General features: G+C 37.7%; 1 protein-coding gene across 3 annotated transcripts in view; it reads left to right on the plus strand.

Moving 5' to 3' along the window:
- The window catches only part of LOC127658784 (leucine-rich repeat and calponin homology domain-containing protein 4-like), a 61,016-nt gene that overhangs the window by 14,912 nt on the left and 25,295 nt on the right, over nucleotides 1–20,809 (plus strand). For all 3 annotated transcript variants that reach the window (XM_052148317.1, XM_052148306.1, XM_052148328.1), the window contains exons 2-3: nucleotides 20,124–20,268; nucleotides 20,540–20,669. In XM_052148317.1, the coding sequence (XP_052004277.1) occupies nucleotides 20,124–20,268; nucleotides 20,540–20,669 (275 nt within the window). The remainder of the gene's footprint in view (nucleotides 1–20,123; nucleotides 20,269–20,539; nucleotides 20,670–20,809) is intronic.

Below are 20,809 nucleotides of genomic sequence, written 5' to 3' on the forward strand. Positions count from 1 at the left end.
GTGTAAAATGTTCATTAAATGGATAAACTACATGCCAGTCTGTTTTGATGGCTAATTGACTGCCTTGCTTTTGTTTTGACGCATGATGATTTGGTCGTTATGGTAACTGAACACATCCGCTAACCACCGGCTGGTTGTGTGGGATGGATTTCACCACACTTTCAAGTTTCTTAGCTTTTGTGTCAAGGGCTCAGAATATAATCTGAATACACATGAGAGGCACAGAATCTAAGGGGCAGTGCTTCGTTCATAAACCTGCCTATTAAAGCTCTCTGTTGGAAGTTAGTTGTTTTTATATGGTATATAGCAACAGATCCTCAAGATGTTTGCTGTTTATACAAAGCTTTTGTTTTTTCGCACCGTTGCCTTATTTTGCCTGCTAGTTGGGGAGTTTACATAGGCTAAATGTTGGTAGAGACGTGCACACGCACACACGCACTCACACACACACACACACAAAAACACACACATGCAATTGGGCGTCAGGCTGCTAAGAGAAAACGTTCTTTCTGAGTTTACTGTTAAATTAGTCAATTTGTTTTTGACTTGGGCTTATATTGACATTGTGTAATAGTGCAAGATGTCATTTACTGATGCCATTGTAGAACTACTCTATTTGCTGTAACTATGATGAATTTATTCTGTGAGCTTTCTGAAAAGTGTCCATGTATATGGAAGTTTAGAAGATAGAGTGAGTAGAATCAGAGACTATTTAGCAGAGATGGGCCACTTCAATTAAAATTAATAAGATAAATTGGAATGCACATCTACAAAGCTCTAAGTGCCCAACTATCAAAAGATGGAAAAAGGAAGTCCCGCCTTACAGGTAAAAGAACCAATCACCTTTTAGATACAGACATTGCCTGTCAATCATCTTGAGTGCGCTTATGCGTTAGCTATACAAGCCAGGAAAATGTCATTTTTTGCCAAACTCCATGTTTTCTGTTTGTTTTGAGCGACCCGTCCATACCAACACAATAACATTGACTCATTAACCAATGGCGTGAGTTTGCTGTTGTACTATCTGTTTGTATGATCAACAGAAGATGGGGGGGCGTATTCAGAAAGCTGTTTGAAAACAAACAAGAAAGAAAGAAAAATAAGTAACAAATAAAAGGAAACAAAGCACAAACTTATTTCCTTTCCCTCCTAATAAAAAAATAAAAAGCAAGAAAAGAAAAACAGCACACAAATTCCCAAATGGACTTCCGTAATATGAGGCAATCTGGTAATAAAAGAAACATTTGCATTATTTACACTATATGCAAAGTGTTGGTCAACACTGAACACATAGGCTTACTAAACAACAAATAGGGCTGCTCAATTATGGAAAAACACTATTCATGACTATTTTGGTCAATATTGAGATCACGATTACTCATTGGCTTTGAAAACATCATGCATTTATTAAACTTCAAAAACTAAAAAACAAGGTGGATGTGGCAGGGCGGGGCCGGGTCTTGATCCTACACACCCGGTCCCGTATTAGGCAAATTTTGCCTCCGTGAGAGATAAAGGTCGACTGCAGAGGATCGTGCGGGAGAGAGAGATCGTTTACGGACATGTCCGTCATGTGTGTGTTTGTGTCTTCTTTTAAGTTTATCATTAAACCATCATTTATGTTGAAAAGCCGGTTCTCGCCTCCTCCTTTCCATGGATCCCTTTACAGTGGATTACCTTGAACTTGAAATGTAAACTGCACTGGGTAGGGGAGGAGGCTTTTGCCATATGATAATTATTTTATGTTACGTATGCTAGTCAAATAAAGGAAAGCCTCCATTGCCACTATTAACAGCAGTGTGCTCACACTTCTATGGAGTGAGATCTACTTTTTCATTGTGTTATTGCAGCAAGATCTTTGACGATTCTCAATACCAGCTTCAAAACCACAACAAATAATTACACTAACTGTTAGTTAAGGAAGAGCGGTTTCAAGTTTTTAAGTAATTATACAAGACTAGTAAACAAACAGTAATAAAATAACAATAAAAACCAGCAATGGATAGAAATAGATTAAAAATAATAAAACAAAGAAATACAAATGAAGAGTTTCAATTTTTTTTAAAGTATTCAAGTAAACATTCAGAATGAAATGCCAAATAAAACTACTACTGGTCTTCACTGTATGATTATAATACATGTATACTTTTTAAAGCTACTGACTACTCAGTCAAGAGCAGTGAGTGTTTTCTTGTTTTCTTGTTATGGTTGTTTGATTATTGTAATGACACACTAGACGGCAGCAGGTCTATTAGCTTACATTTACATTTGCAAGCAGAGGTGGGTAGTAACGCAATACATTTACTTGACTAACTTTTTGAAAAAAAAAATTACTTTTAGAGTAAGTTTAAAAGTGGGTACTTACTCTCACTCAAGTACATTTCTAATATACTATGTACTTTTACTTCATTGTGCAAGATTCCTGTCATTACATTACAGGGTATAATTTTAGTTAATGTGTAATTTGTTGAGAGATTATTGAATGGGACTTTTACATGGAAATTCACACTTCACAATTCACACAGCTGCGTGCACAGTCACAGATTGTCACTCAAGCCGAGTCCATCACTGCTGCAGCAACAAACTCTTCAAAGTGAAACACTTCACTCTACTCAGTTAAAAAGAATAGTTTCACCATGCAATGCCTTAATTTAACACCAAGACAATCTGATATTTCAAGATTAAAATCTCAGCTTCAATTTATGGCAGCACGCTGAGGTAAGTTTTGGCTCTATTGCTAACGTGTGCTTTTCTGTGTCATGGTGATTGCCATTTTCAGGGTGATTCTGTAACTGGGCTATTGTGACATCAGTTTTTAAGTGTGCATATTTAAATCAGTGCAGCAATATATCAGTGCACTTTGTCCTGCTTCCCGCATGTCATGAGCATTATTTATGCATTTACCCCAGCCCTCGCGGGGATACTGGAAGCTATTGCTGCTACTTCGGGTGGATTAACTGTATAAATTCATGTAAACATCCAAGTTATGTGTAAATGCCTTTTGCTCCTCCGTTCGCGTGATTGACAACTGGAGCACGAACAGAGCATTTCTGCGCGTGCAAAGAGAGGGGCGCGAGTCGCGAGAATGAGAGATGTGCGGGCATGAGGCGATCGTGTGGCGAAGAGAGAGGATGTGTCCAAAATTGTTCATTCATTCACTATTTCCTATATAGTGAATGGCAGTTAGTGCACAATATCTCAGCAGTAAATGAGTGAATTCGGATGCTGATGTACACACCGAGCGTTTGTGCTCTGGGGCTTACGCAGAAACAACATCACATAGCCACTTTTAAAATACTTGTGCCTTACTTGTTATTCTTATTAAATAATATATGAATACAATAAATCTTCATTCTTTTTGTAATTTTATTATATATGTTAATATATAGAGTAAACACATTTGATCAAATTATTGTATTTATTTGTTATACTTTAGTATCTTTAAACTCCAAAATAATCTGGGCAGCATTTCTCTCATCCAACCAAATCATCATTGCCTGCATGTTATAACAGAATATGTAAATCATCTACAGAATTATAATTTTCACTTTGTGCAGTCTCCTGAGTTCAAATAATATCACCTCAGTGAATTATTTAGAAAATAAATAATTCTTCATCTTGATGGCAAAATTCTGTATAAATATAAATAAAAAGTACATTTTAAAACGTATCTGTATTTTTTGCCTCCTATATGTTATTGTTATTTTAATCAAGTAATGAATGGTCAAAAAGTAATTTAATATATTTAGCATGAAATAAAACTTTGCAGGATGGAAGGAAGCAGTAAACGGGCATCTCTCTCTCTCTCTCTCCTGCATGCATCGTACAGCTCGTACGTCTTCCCCACGGTGGATTATGGGCAATTAACCGTCGTTGATTGTACACTAAATTAGAGTGCATTGTGGGTAAGAATGAGTGAACAAAAGTAGGGAACGAGTGGCTCACTCAGAATTCAGACAATCCTACAAAATGGCAGACATTCGAAATGGTGCACTATATAGCCCTACGCAGGCTGCGTTCTCTGCGTTTAGAGAGTGGAGGTGCTGCTGTACAGAACTAATGATCTAAATTCTTTCAACACTGAAAACTGTAATTACACTGAAATAAGAATCCACGCAGGACTTTAAAAGCTATGAAAAAAGCGAACAAAGGCATAAATAAAGCGTGATCTTGCTTTGGTTTATTTATATATATACTGTATAATGTCCTTTTATAGGACATTTTCACGTTTTCACCGTAATAATTACTAGAAAGGTTTCCAAACCTCTCTTCTTATTGACAAATTCATCCAGATATGACAAGAGCCCATAACCCTGTGGGGTCTGAGGGTATTTTGGGCTCAGGAGACGTTTTGACATGCCTTGACATTGTGCTATTTTCAGTTGCTTAAAAAAATATTAATGGCTAAAGTCTGATAACACTGTATTCAGCACAAACTGGGCTACAATAATATGTGAGCAACATGTGTGTACATGTTTAAAATTGCGAGAAAATGATTTTTGAAAAAAGTAATAATAATATAAGTAATTGAAATAAAGCCATATAACACATACTAAACATTTGCCCACAAGACTTTTGAGAACTGGATCTTTTAGCCTAGAGTTTTTGCTACAAAATGATGTGAAACCCATCCTGATCACTCATTCAAAAAAAAAACAATTTTGTCATTGAACTTTTGTATGACACTTTTAGTGTTAGAAATGTCATATGCGAGGAGGTGTGAATTAACATGAATATTGATGTAATTCACACCTGAGGAGACAAAAGACCCCTCCCCTGGGCCTATCAATGAGGAATGTGACCGAGAGAATGAATGTAAGAAGACTTAATGATCAAAATCAAGTTTTAAGTTAAAAGAATGAATCTGACTATACATTTTCTTTACATAAAGACTTTACTTAATTTTAGACCTACACTACCATTTAAAAGAAGTCTCTTCTGCTCAACAAGACTGGATTTATTTGATCCAAAATACAGTAAAACAGTGATATTGTGAACTCTTTTTACAATTTAAAAGAACAGTTTCTATTTGAATATATTGTAAAGTGCTATTTGTGATCAAAGCTGAAATTTCATCATTATTGCTGCAGTCTTCAGTGTCAAATGATCCTTCAGAAATAATTATAATATGGTGATTTAGATTATAATATGACACATTTACACCCGAACACATATTTGCAAGCACAAGCTTCATTGATGGTGAGGCAGCATAAACACTAGTTAAAATATATTCCAAAAATTCATATTATTTTTATATCATATTACATATCATATTTATATCATACAGCATACAATTGAAATACCTGCTTTAGCCGAAGCAACAACTTGCTTATTAGGAGTCTGGCAAGTCTGCAAACAGTCCCACTAGTAAAATATGTACATGTTTATATAAAATAGCATGTCAACTAATATGCAAGTAAAACTAAATGACTAACTCTTCAGAAATTGTATCCTCAGCTGGATCAAGTCTCTCTTCAAAATGCAAACGTTCATCGGAGTCCTGCTCTTCTTCTGAGGAAAATGTGGACTTTTCCTAACCTGTGTATCGTGCCATCTTCCAAATGTCCAAAAAAGTTAATGACCTTTGTTTTTAATGTGGGGGCGTTTACCATTTGAATTGATCGCCTCGGCACATTACTGTATCAATAGCGCCCTCTGCCCATGGGTGTGATCACATTAGGGATAACTCAGCCGGGAGAAAATGTAAATTGCTTAGTTTCATACAGATTACATTGCAGGAGAATATTTGTTTTAAATTTTAATTGTTTTATTTAAAAGCAGACATTTTAAGCTTTCTTTAGACATGTTTCATGTTTGTGTGATAAGTATTCGTGGAGTTTCAGTTCAGTTCAGACATGTTTCAGAGACCGCTGAAAGCTCACCCTTTTTATTTTCTTTATTTTCTTTATTTTACAAAAGCACAAGGTTTTGTTGTTATTTTGAGTGTACAAAAATAAAAGTAGACCCTTTATAGTCTCTAATGGTGTCTTACACTTATCTGTATGCCCCAAAATGACAGAGGATTTTAAGTTGTTTCCACTGTAATGACGAAAAAATCCAGCAGGATGTAGAGGATTAAAGGGGACCCATTATGCAAAATTCACTTTTACGTGGTGATTTTACATAAATGTGAGTTGACAGTGTATGTACACAACCACCCTACAATGTTAAAAGTTCACTCATTCCTCTTTCTTATATTTCTATTAGTCAAAAACAGTGTGTGTCACATTAGAGCAGGCCTCCCCCACGACTGGAGACGGACTCCACCCTATTATCATAGATCCTCCCCTGAGAGATCTACACACAGTCCGCCATTTGTTTCCACGCTGGAGCTGCTACAGTGAGAAGAATAATGTATCAGCTTAGTAAGCGTCATAAGTGTTGTGTTGTTTGCTGTAACAGTGAACATATGAGTCTTCATGTACTCCCATTTTCGGAACATGCGCATGTTCATCACACACACATACGCCGCCTGTCAATCAAACAGGGTGCAGCTGTTACTAGATCGCTAGCCAATTATAAAATTACGTGTTCTGGGTTATTTTCAGCAGCAGAATAAGAATATGAACTTTGTAATAAGTGACACAGGCCTAGGCTATCATAAATATAGCCGGTTACTTTTTCGTTATTGACATTTAAGTCAGTCTACTTGTGTGTTAATGTCGAGCCTTGATTAAATATTGTATTCAACATTCTCCGATAACAAATCTTTCTTCTGCAGTATAGCTCCTAATGTAAATGTTCATTGTTTTAAAGGATTTTTAGAAATTATTTTGGAAAACATGCCAAAAAAGTCTAATCAAAAACATATTTTGTTCCAGTGTATAATGGGCTAAGACTACATTCTTAGACTACATCTTTATGTTCACTTCAATCCATCTTTAACTTGCAAAAAAAACTAACTTTCTCTTCTTTATAGAGCTGTGTATCGCCGATTTTCTTCATGATTAGATACACACAGTCAACGTGACATTAGATTGTGATATTATGATTCACTATGTTACAATCTAGCTGCTGCAAACAGGTGCGAGTGATGAGCACCCCACGCAAGAGTGTTCATCAGCTGGGAGAAGGTTCAATCTCTTCCCCAGTCACTTCACGCAACTTATAGACGCGGCGCTGACCGCACAGAGAAATGCCAGTTGTAGTGTTTATTTTCATAACCTGCTTCCTTATTATTTGAATTTTAATAAAGGATGCTTTAAAGGTATAACACCCACCCGGGGTGTTTAATTGCGAAATTTAATGTGACACAATAATCATTTTATCTATATTATCTTGTTACATAATCGTTGGAAGCCAGTCGTAATTGAAAATAAAATTGTATTAATCGTCCAGCCATAACAACAAGACAGAAGACAACAGGAAACCGCTGCACTGATGTAACTGATCATATGAATTGAAATTGTTTTCACAGGTAATGATAGCATTTGGGCTGGTAACACTAGCGGGTTTCTATCCCAGTTAGGGCCAAAATATGACCCGGAGAGATCCTGATCACCATTTCACCATTGTGTGCTTAAGTAATTACACTTAACCCTATCTGGCTACAGGGTAGCCATCTTTGCAGTTAGTGTGATGCACGTCAGTATCTGATAATGCCTGTTAAACTATAAGTAAACAAGTCTGTTTAATTGTGACTTTGATAAATCTGTTCACAAAGAGAGGTGGAAAACTATTAGGCCTATGCTTGAAAGTGACAAAGGTGTATTGCACATACACAAAATGCTTTCGCTGCACTAGTGGAGTTGCTGGATAACTTGGGACTTCTAAATGTTTGGATGGCTAAATCCATAGGCTTGACCTTTTGTGGCCTCCACCGATGTTTAAAGACAAAGATAACACTGTAGTCTAAGTGCAGGGCCTTGGGCCGTTGACCATAGATTAAACAGGATGCAGCACACTGACCGCTCTGTTCACTGAGAGTGTTTGAAGACTGCACCATATCGATGACAGCATCGACTGTAGCAGGAAGACCCACCAGCGGGTAGATAATGTCGAGCACAGCATCGTCAGAGGAGTTTTACTATAGTCATTGGCAACACTTCACACAGACCAGATTGGGCACTCCCTAACCATGAGCACTTTTTAATAGTGCTTGCTATTATAAGGACTGTCACGATTATGAAAATTGGCTGACTATTAATTTTCTGTTTTTAGGGTTTTCACAGTTATGATTAATTGTTCAACTTTAAGGTGTATGTGTGCTTCTTACACTTTAAGAAGTCATATATTCATTTTTAACTGAGTATAATATAATATATGATTCCCTTTAAGGCTTTAAAACTTATATAACTTAATATTATAACTTATAAAAACTTAAATATAGCACTTTAAGATCAAAATATTTACAAATATTTAAAAATGTCTCTTTTTGGTCAGCTCTATGCAGTCTTGGTCCACTTTACATTTACGCTTGTTTTTGAAATCTATCCAACCTGAATAGCTAATTATAGTAATATAATATCATATATTATGCAATAGTAAAATATTTCTGTCCTAAGTTTGTAACTTTCACACGTTATATTAAAGGAGACTTATTATGCCTCTTTTTACAAGATGTAATGTAAGCGTCAGGTGTCCTCAGAATGTGTCTGTGAAGTTTCAGCTCAAAATATCCCACAGATCATTTATTAAACCATGTTATAAATGCCTCTTTTGGGTGGTATCAAAAACATGCTGTTTTCGTGTGTGTCTCTTTAAATGCAAATGAGCTGCTGCTCCCTGCCCCTGACATAGCTCTGGTCTCCATGAATACAATCAGAGACAATGGTAGCTTTAGCTGCATTAGCCGTGGAATCTGCTAACAAGCACATTCGGAAAGTTGATTTGCAAACATTCACAAAATATAAAGTGTGATACTTGCATCATCAGGATATAAAGCTGGAACACAAACAGTTGGTACTGATTCATGCTTGAGAATAAATCATTTTGAAAATCCTGCTTGTATTGACACTCATTCACAAAGCAGTCCGATGTAAAATGATTTTCTCAAACATACACAAAATGTTTTATGTTTTGAGGCACATTTCCTTCAAAAACAAAACTTATCCATTGCGTCTTCAGATGCTCTGATGCCGGGAGTACATGAAGACTCATATGTTCACTTTTACAGCAAACAACACAACACTTATGACACTTACTAAGCTGATACATTATTCTTCTCACTGTAGCAGCTCCAGCGTGGAAAAAAATGCTGACTGTGTGTAGATCTCTCAGGGGAGGATCTATGATAATAGGGTGGAGTCAGTCACCAGTCGTGGGGGAGGCCTGCTCTAATGTGACACACACTGTTATTGACTAATAGAAATATAAGAAAGAGGAATGAGTGAACTTTTAACATTGTAGGGTGGTTGTGTACATACACTGTCAACTCACATTTATGTACAAACACCATGTAAAAGTGAATTTTGCATAATAGGTCCCTTTAAGGCTCTCTAATTTAACCCACAAGGCACAAGCCCTTATTTGACATAAAGGAACACTTTTGAGAATCTGTGTTTTTATCAGCTACACAAATAAAGTATAGGCCAGTGTAAACGTAGTTTTTCCACGTTCCGTATCAGATTGCACCTAGTCGACCGTATTCCCTTGCAAAGTATACTCTTTTAACCACAAGCGGACTGAAACGCATTCGACGCACATGCACTATGCACTATCACTTTGTGATACTCTTTTAGTGCAGTAAATTCTAAAATTCTAACTATTAATTTTTTGAATAATCAATCATTGATTTTTTTCATTAACATTCCTAGTATTAATGCATTTGAATCATACAGCGAAGAGCAATATATTAAGTAGTTTTAATTTAGCCTTCATTTATTTATTTTCAGTTTTTTTATACAGTTATTTGATACTTGAATACTGCTGTTATATTAATAATAATGTATTATTATTTATATAATTTAATTGTATAATTAATAATAATTAGTTTTTCTGCTTGTAGGCAAAATGAGCACACTAACTGAAATATTCTAGAAACGTGCAGGAGCATACTCATTGTGCACCAGCTAGTCGACTATTAAAAACTTCACAGCTCCAATATCGGAAATAGTTTTTAGCATACCGTGTGCAATGCTGAATTATATTGTACTTTCTATTGTCGATACAATCAAATATCTAAAATATTGCGATTACTTTTTGTCATTATATTGTATTGATACTTTAGATCCATGTATCGCTATTTATTTTAAACTATATGTGTATTCATATCATGTAAACACAGAACAAAGTTGGCACACTGTTCCTTCCAAATCAATTTAATGAGACAAAAACGTGGTGTTTCAAGCTACATGCTCATCATCAGACATCAGTATACTGAAATATACCTAAATGAATTGAAATTGGAATTAATTTGTAATCAAATAAAATTATGATATTGCGATGTATCGCAATATATAAAATCGTGACATGTGTATTGCAATACGTATCGTATTGTGAGGTGCCAGGCGATACACAGCCCTTGTACTTTCCCTCTGAATCTATCAAAGCTCGCAGTTACAATTAAGTAAATAGGGAGGCTCTGCGGATTTGTGACATTGAAGTTTTGGGAAAGAGAAGGAATTATGATGTCATCTTTGGCCAAGTGTGAAGTCGAGTGTGGCAATACTTTTGATTCTTATTGAATTATATTGTTTTTGTACACAGTTCTTGTTAGAGTCATGCATACCAATGGGCAATTATCTGTTTTAGTAGTGGAGCGAAATTGTAAAGCGGTACAAGAAACTCGGAAGCTCAATAGACCAGAATGCGTGTATGAGCGTTAAATCACTGAACTCAGACAGAGCGCATTTTATTAATAAACAAAATAACAAAAAAACAGTGATAAAAAATAGCTATAAATTTCACTTACAAGTGTTCTTATATGACAATTTGTGGGTTAGAGTACTCGACTAAACTATTACAATTCATATGAATGAAATGAATAATATCTAAAATCATGCAGTTTATTGAGAAATGTGCTATTACTTTTTAAAAGCAATCTGGCTATCGATTTTCTTTTAAGATTGGTTTTCATCTGACAGACTTGGGGGTGGGCTCTGTAAGCAACCACCCTGAACACCCTAGCGAACCACATGTTAAAAATAACTCATAACACCTTAGCAAACGCATAGCATCACCCTGGCAAAACCCACAACATCCTAGCAGTTTTGTATGTACATAACCACTGACAGGAATAGAATAGAAGTGTACTATTGCTCTAAATCTGCTTCTTGAAGTAACTTTGGCTATGTTCAGACTGCAGGCAAACCTGATTTTTTTCTCAAATCAGATCTTTTCAGGCAGACCGTCCACACTATTAATTGCAAGTGATCAAATCAGATTTGCGCGTTCAGACATAACCAACCTATCTGCATGTGTTGCTTTGGTAATGACGTAGGCATACCCACCTGACGATGCTTTCAAAACCGCTGTTGGAAAATGGAGGTGCATCAGCTCGCTCTCCAAATAATCGCCCTGTCTAGTCACTGTGCAGAACTCCTCCATCGCACAAAAAAACCTCAGCGATGGAGGAGACCGGTAAATAATGTGATGTTCTGTGCTGCAGTCACCGATTTTTAACATCATCATTGTGTGTCGTTTTAAGAGTGATGCCAAAGACCATTTGAAATCCGAATTGAGCAGCCGGAGCGTCCGGACTGCGACGCATCTGAAAAAATAATCAGGTTTCGAGCGCATTTGTCCAGGCTATCAACTCATCTGGACACTATCTGGATATGCAAAAAATCTGATTTTTAGTGGCAGCCTGAACAAGGCCTTTCTCTGCCTTTTATGGTGTTATTGTTAAGTTAATTATGTCTAAAAGCTTGTTTAAATCACGGCTGTCCTGTTGGATTATGTTTAAACTGTCTGATCCCGTGACTGATAGTTTAGAGCCCTGTTTGTGGACTGGTGCTTGAAAAAAAGAAACTTAGTTTTACAGTGCAATAATGAAAAAGGCACAACACACAGTGATGTTTTGATCGATTTGGTTAGTGCACATAACTCTCTAAAGTAGAAGTGAGGTCAAATAATCAGATTTATTCTGATGTTAAATTCACTGATGTACTTTAAAAGCTCTCACTTGTGTGTCTGACTGACCGACACACACACACACACACACACACACACACACACACACACACACACACACACACACACACAGACTTTAGCCTCCAGTGGTTCTCTGTTGATTGTGCCTAGTCATTCTGGCCCGTGTGCTTTTGTTCCGTCAGCCCCTCGGCTCAGGCCAGTACTCAGTGCTTTCACTACTATTGTTGTGCTGATGTTACTCATTCACTTGTCCCCTTTCAAGATTTGCACTCCTCTCCCCTCTGTGTCTTTCTCTCTCTCTCTTTTTACCCTCTGCCCCCATGTCAAGTTAAGGCACAGTTTATTGTTGTTCCTCTTTCAGGGGAACAAAAGGAATTAAATGTTGTTTCTCCAGTGTCTTTGGTGGAAACATTTAGAGGCGAAATGTGTTTTTATTTTCAACTCTATCTCCAGTACTAATTTAAAGGAATAGAACCTGAAAATCAACATTCTGTCTTTATTTATTCTCAGCATCATGTTGCTCCAAACCTGTATTATTTTTTCTATTTTGTGAAACAAATTAAGATGTCAGCCAGAATGTCCAGGCTGCTCTTTTCCAAGAGGGACTGTAGATTTAAAAAAGGCACCATTAAAGTAGTCCATGTGAATTGTATACTGTATTCCAATTCTTCAGAAACCATGCAACCGATTTAGTGAGGAAAAGGCAGAATTTTAAGTTCTGAGCATTCATGAGCTATCAAGAGGTTTTTATTGTTGTTCTTGTTAAATACCTTTAACAAAAACTTAAAAGTGTAGTTAAAAGGATAGTTCACACCCAAAATTTAAATTTGTCATTACTCGCCTTCCAAAAAAACTCCTGTATTCCATTGCTGTACTTCTGTTAAACTTGACTCTTGACTCTTTTTTTTTTTTTTTGCTCTGCAATTTTTGCTCATTTCAACATACAACTGAAGTCAGAAGTTTACATAAACTTAGGTTGAAGTCATTCAAACTCATTTTTGAACTACTCCACAGTTTTAATATTAGCAAACTATAGTTTTAGCTAGTCATTTAGGATATCTACTTTGTGCATGACACAAGTTATTTTTCCAACAATTGTTTACAGACAGATTGTTTCACTTTTAATGGACTATAATCACAATTCTAGTGAATCAGAAATGTACATATACTAAGTTAACTGTTCCTTTAAGCAGCTTGGAAATTTCCAGAAAATTATGCCAAGCCTTTAGATAATTAGCCAATTAGCTTCTGATAGGAGATGTACTGAATTGGAGGTGTACCTGTGGATGTATTTTAAGGTCTACCTTCAAACTCTCAAAAGTGCCTCTTTGCTTGGCATCATAGGAAAATAAATCAGCCAAGACCTCAGAAAAGAAATTGTGGACCTCCACAAGTCTGGTTCATGCTTAGGAGCAATTTCCAAATGCCTGAAGGTACCACGTTCATCTGTACAAACAAGAGTACGCAAGTATAAACACCATGGGACCATGCAGCCATCATACTGCTCAGGAAGGAGATGCATTCTGTCTCCTAGACATGAATGTAGTTTGGTGCAAAAAGTGCAAATCAATCCCAGAACAACAGCAAAGGACATTGTGCTGGAGGAAACAAGCAGACAAGTATCTATATCTACAGTAAAACGAGTCCTATATCTACATAACCTGAAAGGCATCTATAACCACCATCCCAACCATGAAGCATGGGGGAGGCAGTATCATTTTGTGGGGGTGCTGTGCTGCAGGAGGGACTGGTGCACTTCACAAAGATGGCATCATGCAGGGCTCCAGACTTAAAAAATGACTTGGGAGCCATTGGCTTCTAAACTAAAACATTAAGGAGCCAAATGGCTGTTATTAGTCGCCAACTCACAGAATTGCTCAATTTAGATAAACAGGCAAAGAAAAGAAAGACAGCTGATAACCCATTAATCGGGAGGTTTAATAAACCGTATACAGTATATAGCTGAGAAGATAAGTTTGCATTCTCCTTTGTCTCAAATGTTCACACCCCTTTCATAATTTATGCAAATAAAATATATAAATGATTGTTTTATTTAATACTGCTCTTCACAATTGCAAGTTCCCAGACATTTCTGGGGGGGTGGCCCTAGCCCTCATCCTCTGATCCAACAGGTCCCAGACTTGAGATCCGGGCTCTTTGCTGGCTGGCCATGGCAGAACACTGACATTCCTGTCTTGCAGGAAATCACACACAGAACAAGTAGTTTGGCTGGTGGCATTGTCATGCTGGAGGGTCATGTCAGGATGAGCCTGCAGGAAGGGTACCACATGAGGGAGGAGGATGTCTTCCCTGTAACGCACAGCATTGAGATTGCCTGCAATGACAACAAGCTCAGTCCGATAAGACTGTCATGCTGCTGTTTTTCGGATAAAATAAAAAAATATTTTGTGGGAGATGAATATGTAGTAAGCTCAATCTAGCTTTATAATTGGTAGTTTACATACATGATCTCTGCATCTAAATGCTATAACCTACATTAAATGTTTTAGTGTTGACTAAACAACTGATCCTGTTGATACATTGAATTTATTTTTCTTGACTAGGAAATAATGATGTCGTGACAGCCGCACAATAAACTGTACCTTAATAAAGAACTACATGCAATACAAATAAACATATTTATTTGGACATACATTATAAACATTGTACACCAAAGTTCAATATTCTCTGTAAACAACTATAAAACAGTTTGTATTATTAAAAGCACTAGTTGTACAAATAGTGAAAATAGCGCACAAACAAATGATTCCAAAGCTTTTTCAAACAGATGTTCCTAAGTCGATCCTTTAGTAGGCTGCCGATGGAAGAAGCAGCATCTAGGACAGGAGCGCTGTGTTTTGCTAGTGGTTTCTGAACATAACATTGTTTCGCTTGATTATTAGGATAACCATTAACGGCACACATTGTCCAGGGAATTTTTGAGACCGTTTACAACAATTTAAAAGCAAGAATCTTAACTGCACAGCACGAAAGCAAACAGTGACCGGCTACACCTAAAATGCCAACCAATCGCACTTCCGCTAGCCAACCGGAAATTCCTACCATCTAGCGAAATACAGTAGGAATAGGAAGTGGAGCTCTAGAGAGATGTGACGGGTGTTTAAGCATCTCTCTTCACCATGCAGCTGGTATATTACACCAACTTTTTTGAACCAAGGACCCCTTTCATAACCCCAAATTGTTTGTGGACCCCCGCCACACCCATCAACCCATCACAACAAATACTATATTGTTTACTAAAAGTATAAAAATGATATCAGTAATGAGTTCACATAAGTTTAAATACGATATGAAGCCCGCAGAGCAGCCGAGCACTTCCGTCCTGTTGTGTGAGGCTTCTGTGTGCAAAGTGTTTCAATTACATTTACAGCGATTGTAGAGCAATTTACTTGTGAGGAATACAACATACAAGTGGTTCATATTAAAGAGAGCACAAACAAACACCATAAAATAAAGTTAGTGAGACAGTCTGTTATTCATTTCTGGGTTTGGCGCTATCCACAGAGTGAAGAAACATCACCAAGAACACCTCAAAGCTCAAACGGTACATATTTTTTCATAAATTATTATAATTTCCCTCTTGTCAAGTGTGCTTTATTATGACTAATAAGGGAGCACCAAGACTAGATCACTCCAGCGTCACACGCTTGCAATGTAGACAGCTTCATTCATTAGCCTATAAACAGAAGCAAGAGTTTTATCGTGTCACTCGCTTACGGAGATGCGGTATAGCGGCATTTGTACGTCGAATTAACAGGTTTGAAAAATGTTATACATCTGTAGCATCTTGAATTAAGTTACTATGCGACAAAGCATTCACTTCTCTTCATTCATTCACTTTTGTTGTATGTTAAACTAGGGCTGTCAATTGATTACAATTCTTAATTAATGTGCTGATTAGTTAATTGCAATTAAACTTACATAAATACTTACTGTTGTACTTTCAAAATATTGTTCTCTTTATTTGAGAGATCCCATATGTCAACTTCTGGCTTTACCAGTGGCATGGGTTTTGGCCAAAACTATCTGTTTGTTTTGCACAAAACACAGCAATGGAGCATTACATGCGGGTTTTGTTCAGATAAATATCTGAGTTAATGGTGACTCGGTGCATGACACATCAGTTCTTGTCTGTGTGTTAACAAGCACAGCGGTGACTGTACAGCTCCTGGCTACAGGTATAAAGAGTCAAATCTTACGTGTGACCTCACCTGGCCTTCAAGTAGACCATCAGTAATTTTCAGCTGTTGCACAATAAGTCAACTGGTTAGCAAATGTTACATAGAGCTCGTGTGGATCTTAAAGCATAATTAGGCCTTGTTTTGTGTATGTGTCTGAAATTAACCATGAGGGAGTCCGCAAGGTAACTGGTTTAATCTCCTTCCAGAGCCAGAGAAGGAATGGAGTGTGTGGAGAGGATATGTGTGTGTGTGTGTGTGTCTCTGTTGATTAACACTCTCTCACACACAGCAGATGCAAAACCAGCTACAGTTACACTGAAGAGACACTAGCAGGGATAATAACACTCAGTCGGCTGAGAAATGGAAGAGAGAGAGAGATAGAGATAGATAGAGAGAGAGAGAGAGAGGGGAGAGATGTGGTGAGCTAGAGAAGTGGTGAGACCACCTCCCACTTTTAAGAATTCTCTTCATCTCATGTACACACAGACATAAGATATTTAGAGTGAGACCCTTAGAGTAATATTGAAATACAGTCCTGCCTAATGACTTGCGATTTTTGGCATACCAGAATAATCATTCGTGCATGCCATTGAGGCTGAGGACAACTTGAAACCTCACACAGGAGTTGTTTGTGAGACCCTGTTGAGAAAGTGATACATTTAGGCTACTATTTTCAGGGACACAATGTAAACACTGCAAGAGCATAAATTTAAGCACTAAGCAATAGTGGTCGACTGATATGTTTTTCTTTTTTTAATGGCCAATGCTGAATTGTTTTAAATCTTAGCAGTTTATTCAGGTTTCTGTTTAGTCATTCAATTTGAGTAATTGATTTGAATATTTTTTTTGTTAATATATTCGAAGGAAATAGTGCACACAGTAGTCCAGCAACCACAGACTGCATGTGCGCATTTACAATGGCATTTTCTCACAAAACAAAGTTACTTAAAGCAGGCTCTTTTACTTTGAAGTTGCTCTCTCCTGCTCGTGCAGATCCAGCGTACAGCAGTCTCCTGATCGCTTTCTGTTAACACGGCCTGGATCGCCTGCTTGGAGCATCGCGGACTGACCTTCATGCAACAATCATGAGTCAGACACAATAACACAATGGCACGTAACAACAAAACAAATCGGCATTGGTCGTTAAAATGTCTCGGATGGCTCCTTCACATGCAAGCAGGGAATTCTCTTTGGCCTTGCGGCTTCAGAAACGAATCGGCCAAATGGGAAAATTAATCCAATAATTAAATAATTCTGAATATTGGTTGATTTGTCTGCCTCAGCATTATATATTGGTCAACCACTATTAAGCAATGCAACCCAGGCAGAAATTGTCATAAAAGGTGAAGTGTGTAATTTCTGTGACACTAGGTGTTCTGTAGTGATGTGGCGAAAGAAAGATAAGTATATAAGCGTCTCCTAAAGACTAAAATAGGACTAAATATAAATGTAGATGCACCAGATGAAACAGGTTTCCCAAACACGCTGCCTGTTTTCCATTGGTTGGTCAAATATTTAGTCCTGTCTCAAACTCATACCAATAGTTGAGCCAGAAGTTAACATATCGCACCACTCAAGCAAAAAGAGTTTTTTTTAATTACAGTGAATGGGGACGGAGGCTTTCAAGCTTAAGAAAAGACAAGCATTGACATAAATTCAGACATAAATTTGTTCGTCTTTGGTGGAAGAAAGTAATGAGTTTGAGACGGCATGAGTAAAAGAAAATGAGCATTTTCAGGTGAAATATTTCTTTAAGTACAGGCATGTTTTAAAGCTGTAATCTAAAATGTTAAATTATTAGTTGATGCTTTCTCAGCTTTAATGATTAAATAGTAAGGGCTAATGGACCTGAAGGGGTTTATTTTGCATCAAAGGCTAACTGTACATTGTCCTGCTTATACCATGGGCACTTACCAAATAAATAAATAAATGTAGAAGAAAGAGACTGTGGAGTCTCTAGAAACGGCAGAATTCCACCTCCGGTTTGGTAAGTCCTCGTGGTGGCGTAGTGACTCACTTCAATCTGGATGGCGGAGGACGAATCTCAGTTGCCTCCACGTTTGAGACCGTTAATCCGTGCATCTTATCACGTGGCTTGTTGAAAGCGTTACCGCGGAGACATAACGCTATTCTCTGTGGCATCCATGCACAATTCACCACGCGCCCCACCGAGAGCGAGAACCACATAGCGACCACGAGGAGGTTACCCCATGTGACTCTACCCTCCTTAGCAACCAGGCCAATTTGGTTGCTTAGGAGACCTGGCTGGAGTCACTCAGCACGCCCTGGATTCGAACTCGCAACTCCAGGTGTGGTAGTCAGCGTCTTTACTCGCTGAGCCACACAGGCCCCCATATCTTTTTGCATAATGATGTGGGCACACTGGTATTTCTCTCGATCTGTGCCATGTTAGGCTGGTATGAGTGCACAGCAGTGCTGAGCATTGTGGGATATGTGGACCGCCCCTGGGAATCTTTATTTCCCACTGGGAACAGAGGCGGGAAACACTTCCTTGCCAAATAAAACAGCTAAACAAAAGATTTTGAAAAGGAGAGCAGATTGGCAGTTGGACAGTGCAGAGATGAAGACTAAGAACGCACACACACACACTCACACGCACTTCCACACTATTGTTCTCATTGTGTGAAACTAACTTTGGTTTTGTTGATCATCAAGAGGGTTATCTGTCAAAACTTAGCCGAGCTTAATCTGAAAGGCATAAAATTGTTCTATTCTTGAAAACACTAATGTACTGTGCAAACATTACACACTAGCCTTCATTAAACCTTATCTCTGTGTTTTTTGTTTGTTTTGCTCCGTCTGGTTTGTCTCTCTAGTCACATGGACTAACAGTCGCCCTTACGCTCACAGTCGCACACCCTGTACTAGGCTTTCTCGGACCAGTAATTAAAATCCTCCCCTTTTCAGAACTACATCCTGACCCTAAGACCAGTGCCACAGAAGGAGTGTGTGTTTCACGATTATATCTGAGAGAGAAAATTCTGTCTGGAATGACAATATGGAACAGAATTGGCATATGGAGCTATATTCAGGCCAAAAGCTCACATCCTCAATTGCTGTCAAAAATCGACTGAAATCTAAATTCCTATAAAAACGTTTTTGTTCCCTTTGGAAAACTTCATTGCTGCATGTGTGCTTCCTGTCCCTGGATAACGAAAACCAAATACAGCTCAAAGTATTTGAATGTGTATGCTAGACAATAGGTGCATGCCTGTTGCTTCTATAGTCTGAATGTTCTATTGCCATTGAATAGGACTCAAAGAAAATGGTTTAGATCAAATCCACTCTAGTTTGTCTGTTTTGGTTTAGATTAATTTTTCTGCACATTCCAAATGTGTTACTTAAATTGTAAAGTATGCATACATCATTGTTGTCTTTGTAGTGCTGCATTTATGCTCATTAAAAAAAACATTGTATTACATTATATAAGTCATTTTGCACAGTAATTTAGTAAATGATGGTATTACAGTTATTACAATCTAATGAGAATCTTCTTTGACTAATGAGAATTATTAAAAAGAAAAACTCATGTAAGTGTCTGGATACAATGCGGTAATGACAGTAACCTTGTTATTAAGGTCACAATGCAAAAGATCGTAATGGTCCAAAACTAGGCTTTGTTTTTAATCATTCTTTTTCTTTTTGTATGAAATATGACCTGGATATGTTGCCAAGAGGTTAACCTGTTTATTTGTTTAACTTTATTATATTAAACTCAAGTTTGACCTCTATTGTAATAAGGGGGGTGTCTTTTGTGTACATTATCTGTAGTTTTGTTTGCCTGAAGGCTGTCAATCATGTAACTGTGTCTGTGATTGGTCATTGATTGTCCTGTACTAACTGTGATTTGGTGTTTTTTTCTTTCAGACCTGTCGAAGAACCGGCTCTGTGAGGTGCCAGAGGAGGTGTGTCAATTTGTTTCCCTGGAGACGCTTAGCCTGTACCACAACTGTGTGCGATCCCTCACGCCCAGCCTGTGCCAGCTGCAAGCCCTCACCTACCTCAACCTCAGGTGCACACACAAACACATTTACACCATCCTCACTCTTTAGTTCGTCACATACTTGAGAACGTGACCCACAGAATAATCCGCTCTCCCTGAGTGAAATTTCAGCTTCTCTGCGGTTGGAGAAATCAAAAGGATTATATGTAAATCTGTCACTGCATCTTTTATACTGGTGTTTGATTGCATTCATTCACTGCATTTGAAATTCACTCTGATAAATTCCCCCCTCTCTGTCTCTGTCTCCTCTCTCTCTTGCTGTCTTTCTCACTTTGTGTAGTCGAAACCAGCTGTCCAGTCTTCCGCCGTCAGTATGTCAGCTCCCTCTACTGCGGGTGCTCATCGTCAGCAACAACAAGTTATCAGTTCTACCAGCCACTATACACACCCTCACACACCTACGGCAAGTGGTAAGTACAACTCGCACACAAGTGTGACTGACACTAAGTTATAATGGGCGCGCAACACTGTATTTGCAGTACTTCCAAAATCTTAATTAATTGGTCTTTAGTGACAGTGATTTTTACAGATACACACAATCTTACACTGT

Source organism: Xyrauchen texanus, chromosome 2 (assembly GCF_025860055.1).
Source record: "Xyrauchen texanus isolate HMW12.3.18 chromosome 2, RBS_HiC_50CHRs, whole genome shotgun sequence".
Taxonomy (NCBI): domain Eukaryota; kingdom Metazoa; phylum Chordata; class Actinopteri; order Cypriniformes; family Catostomidae; genus Xyrauchen; species Xyrauchen texanus.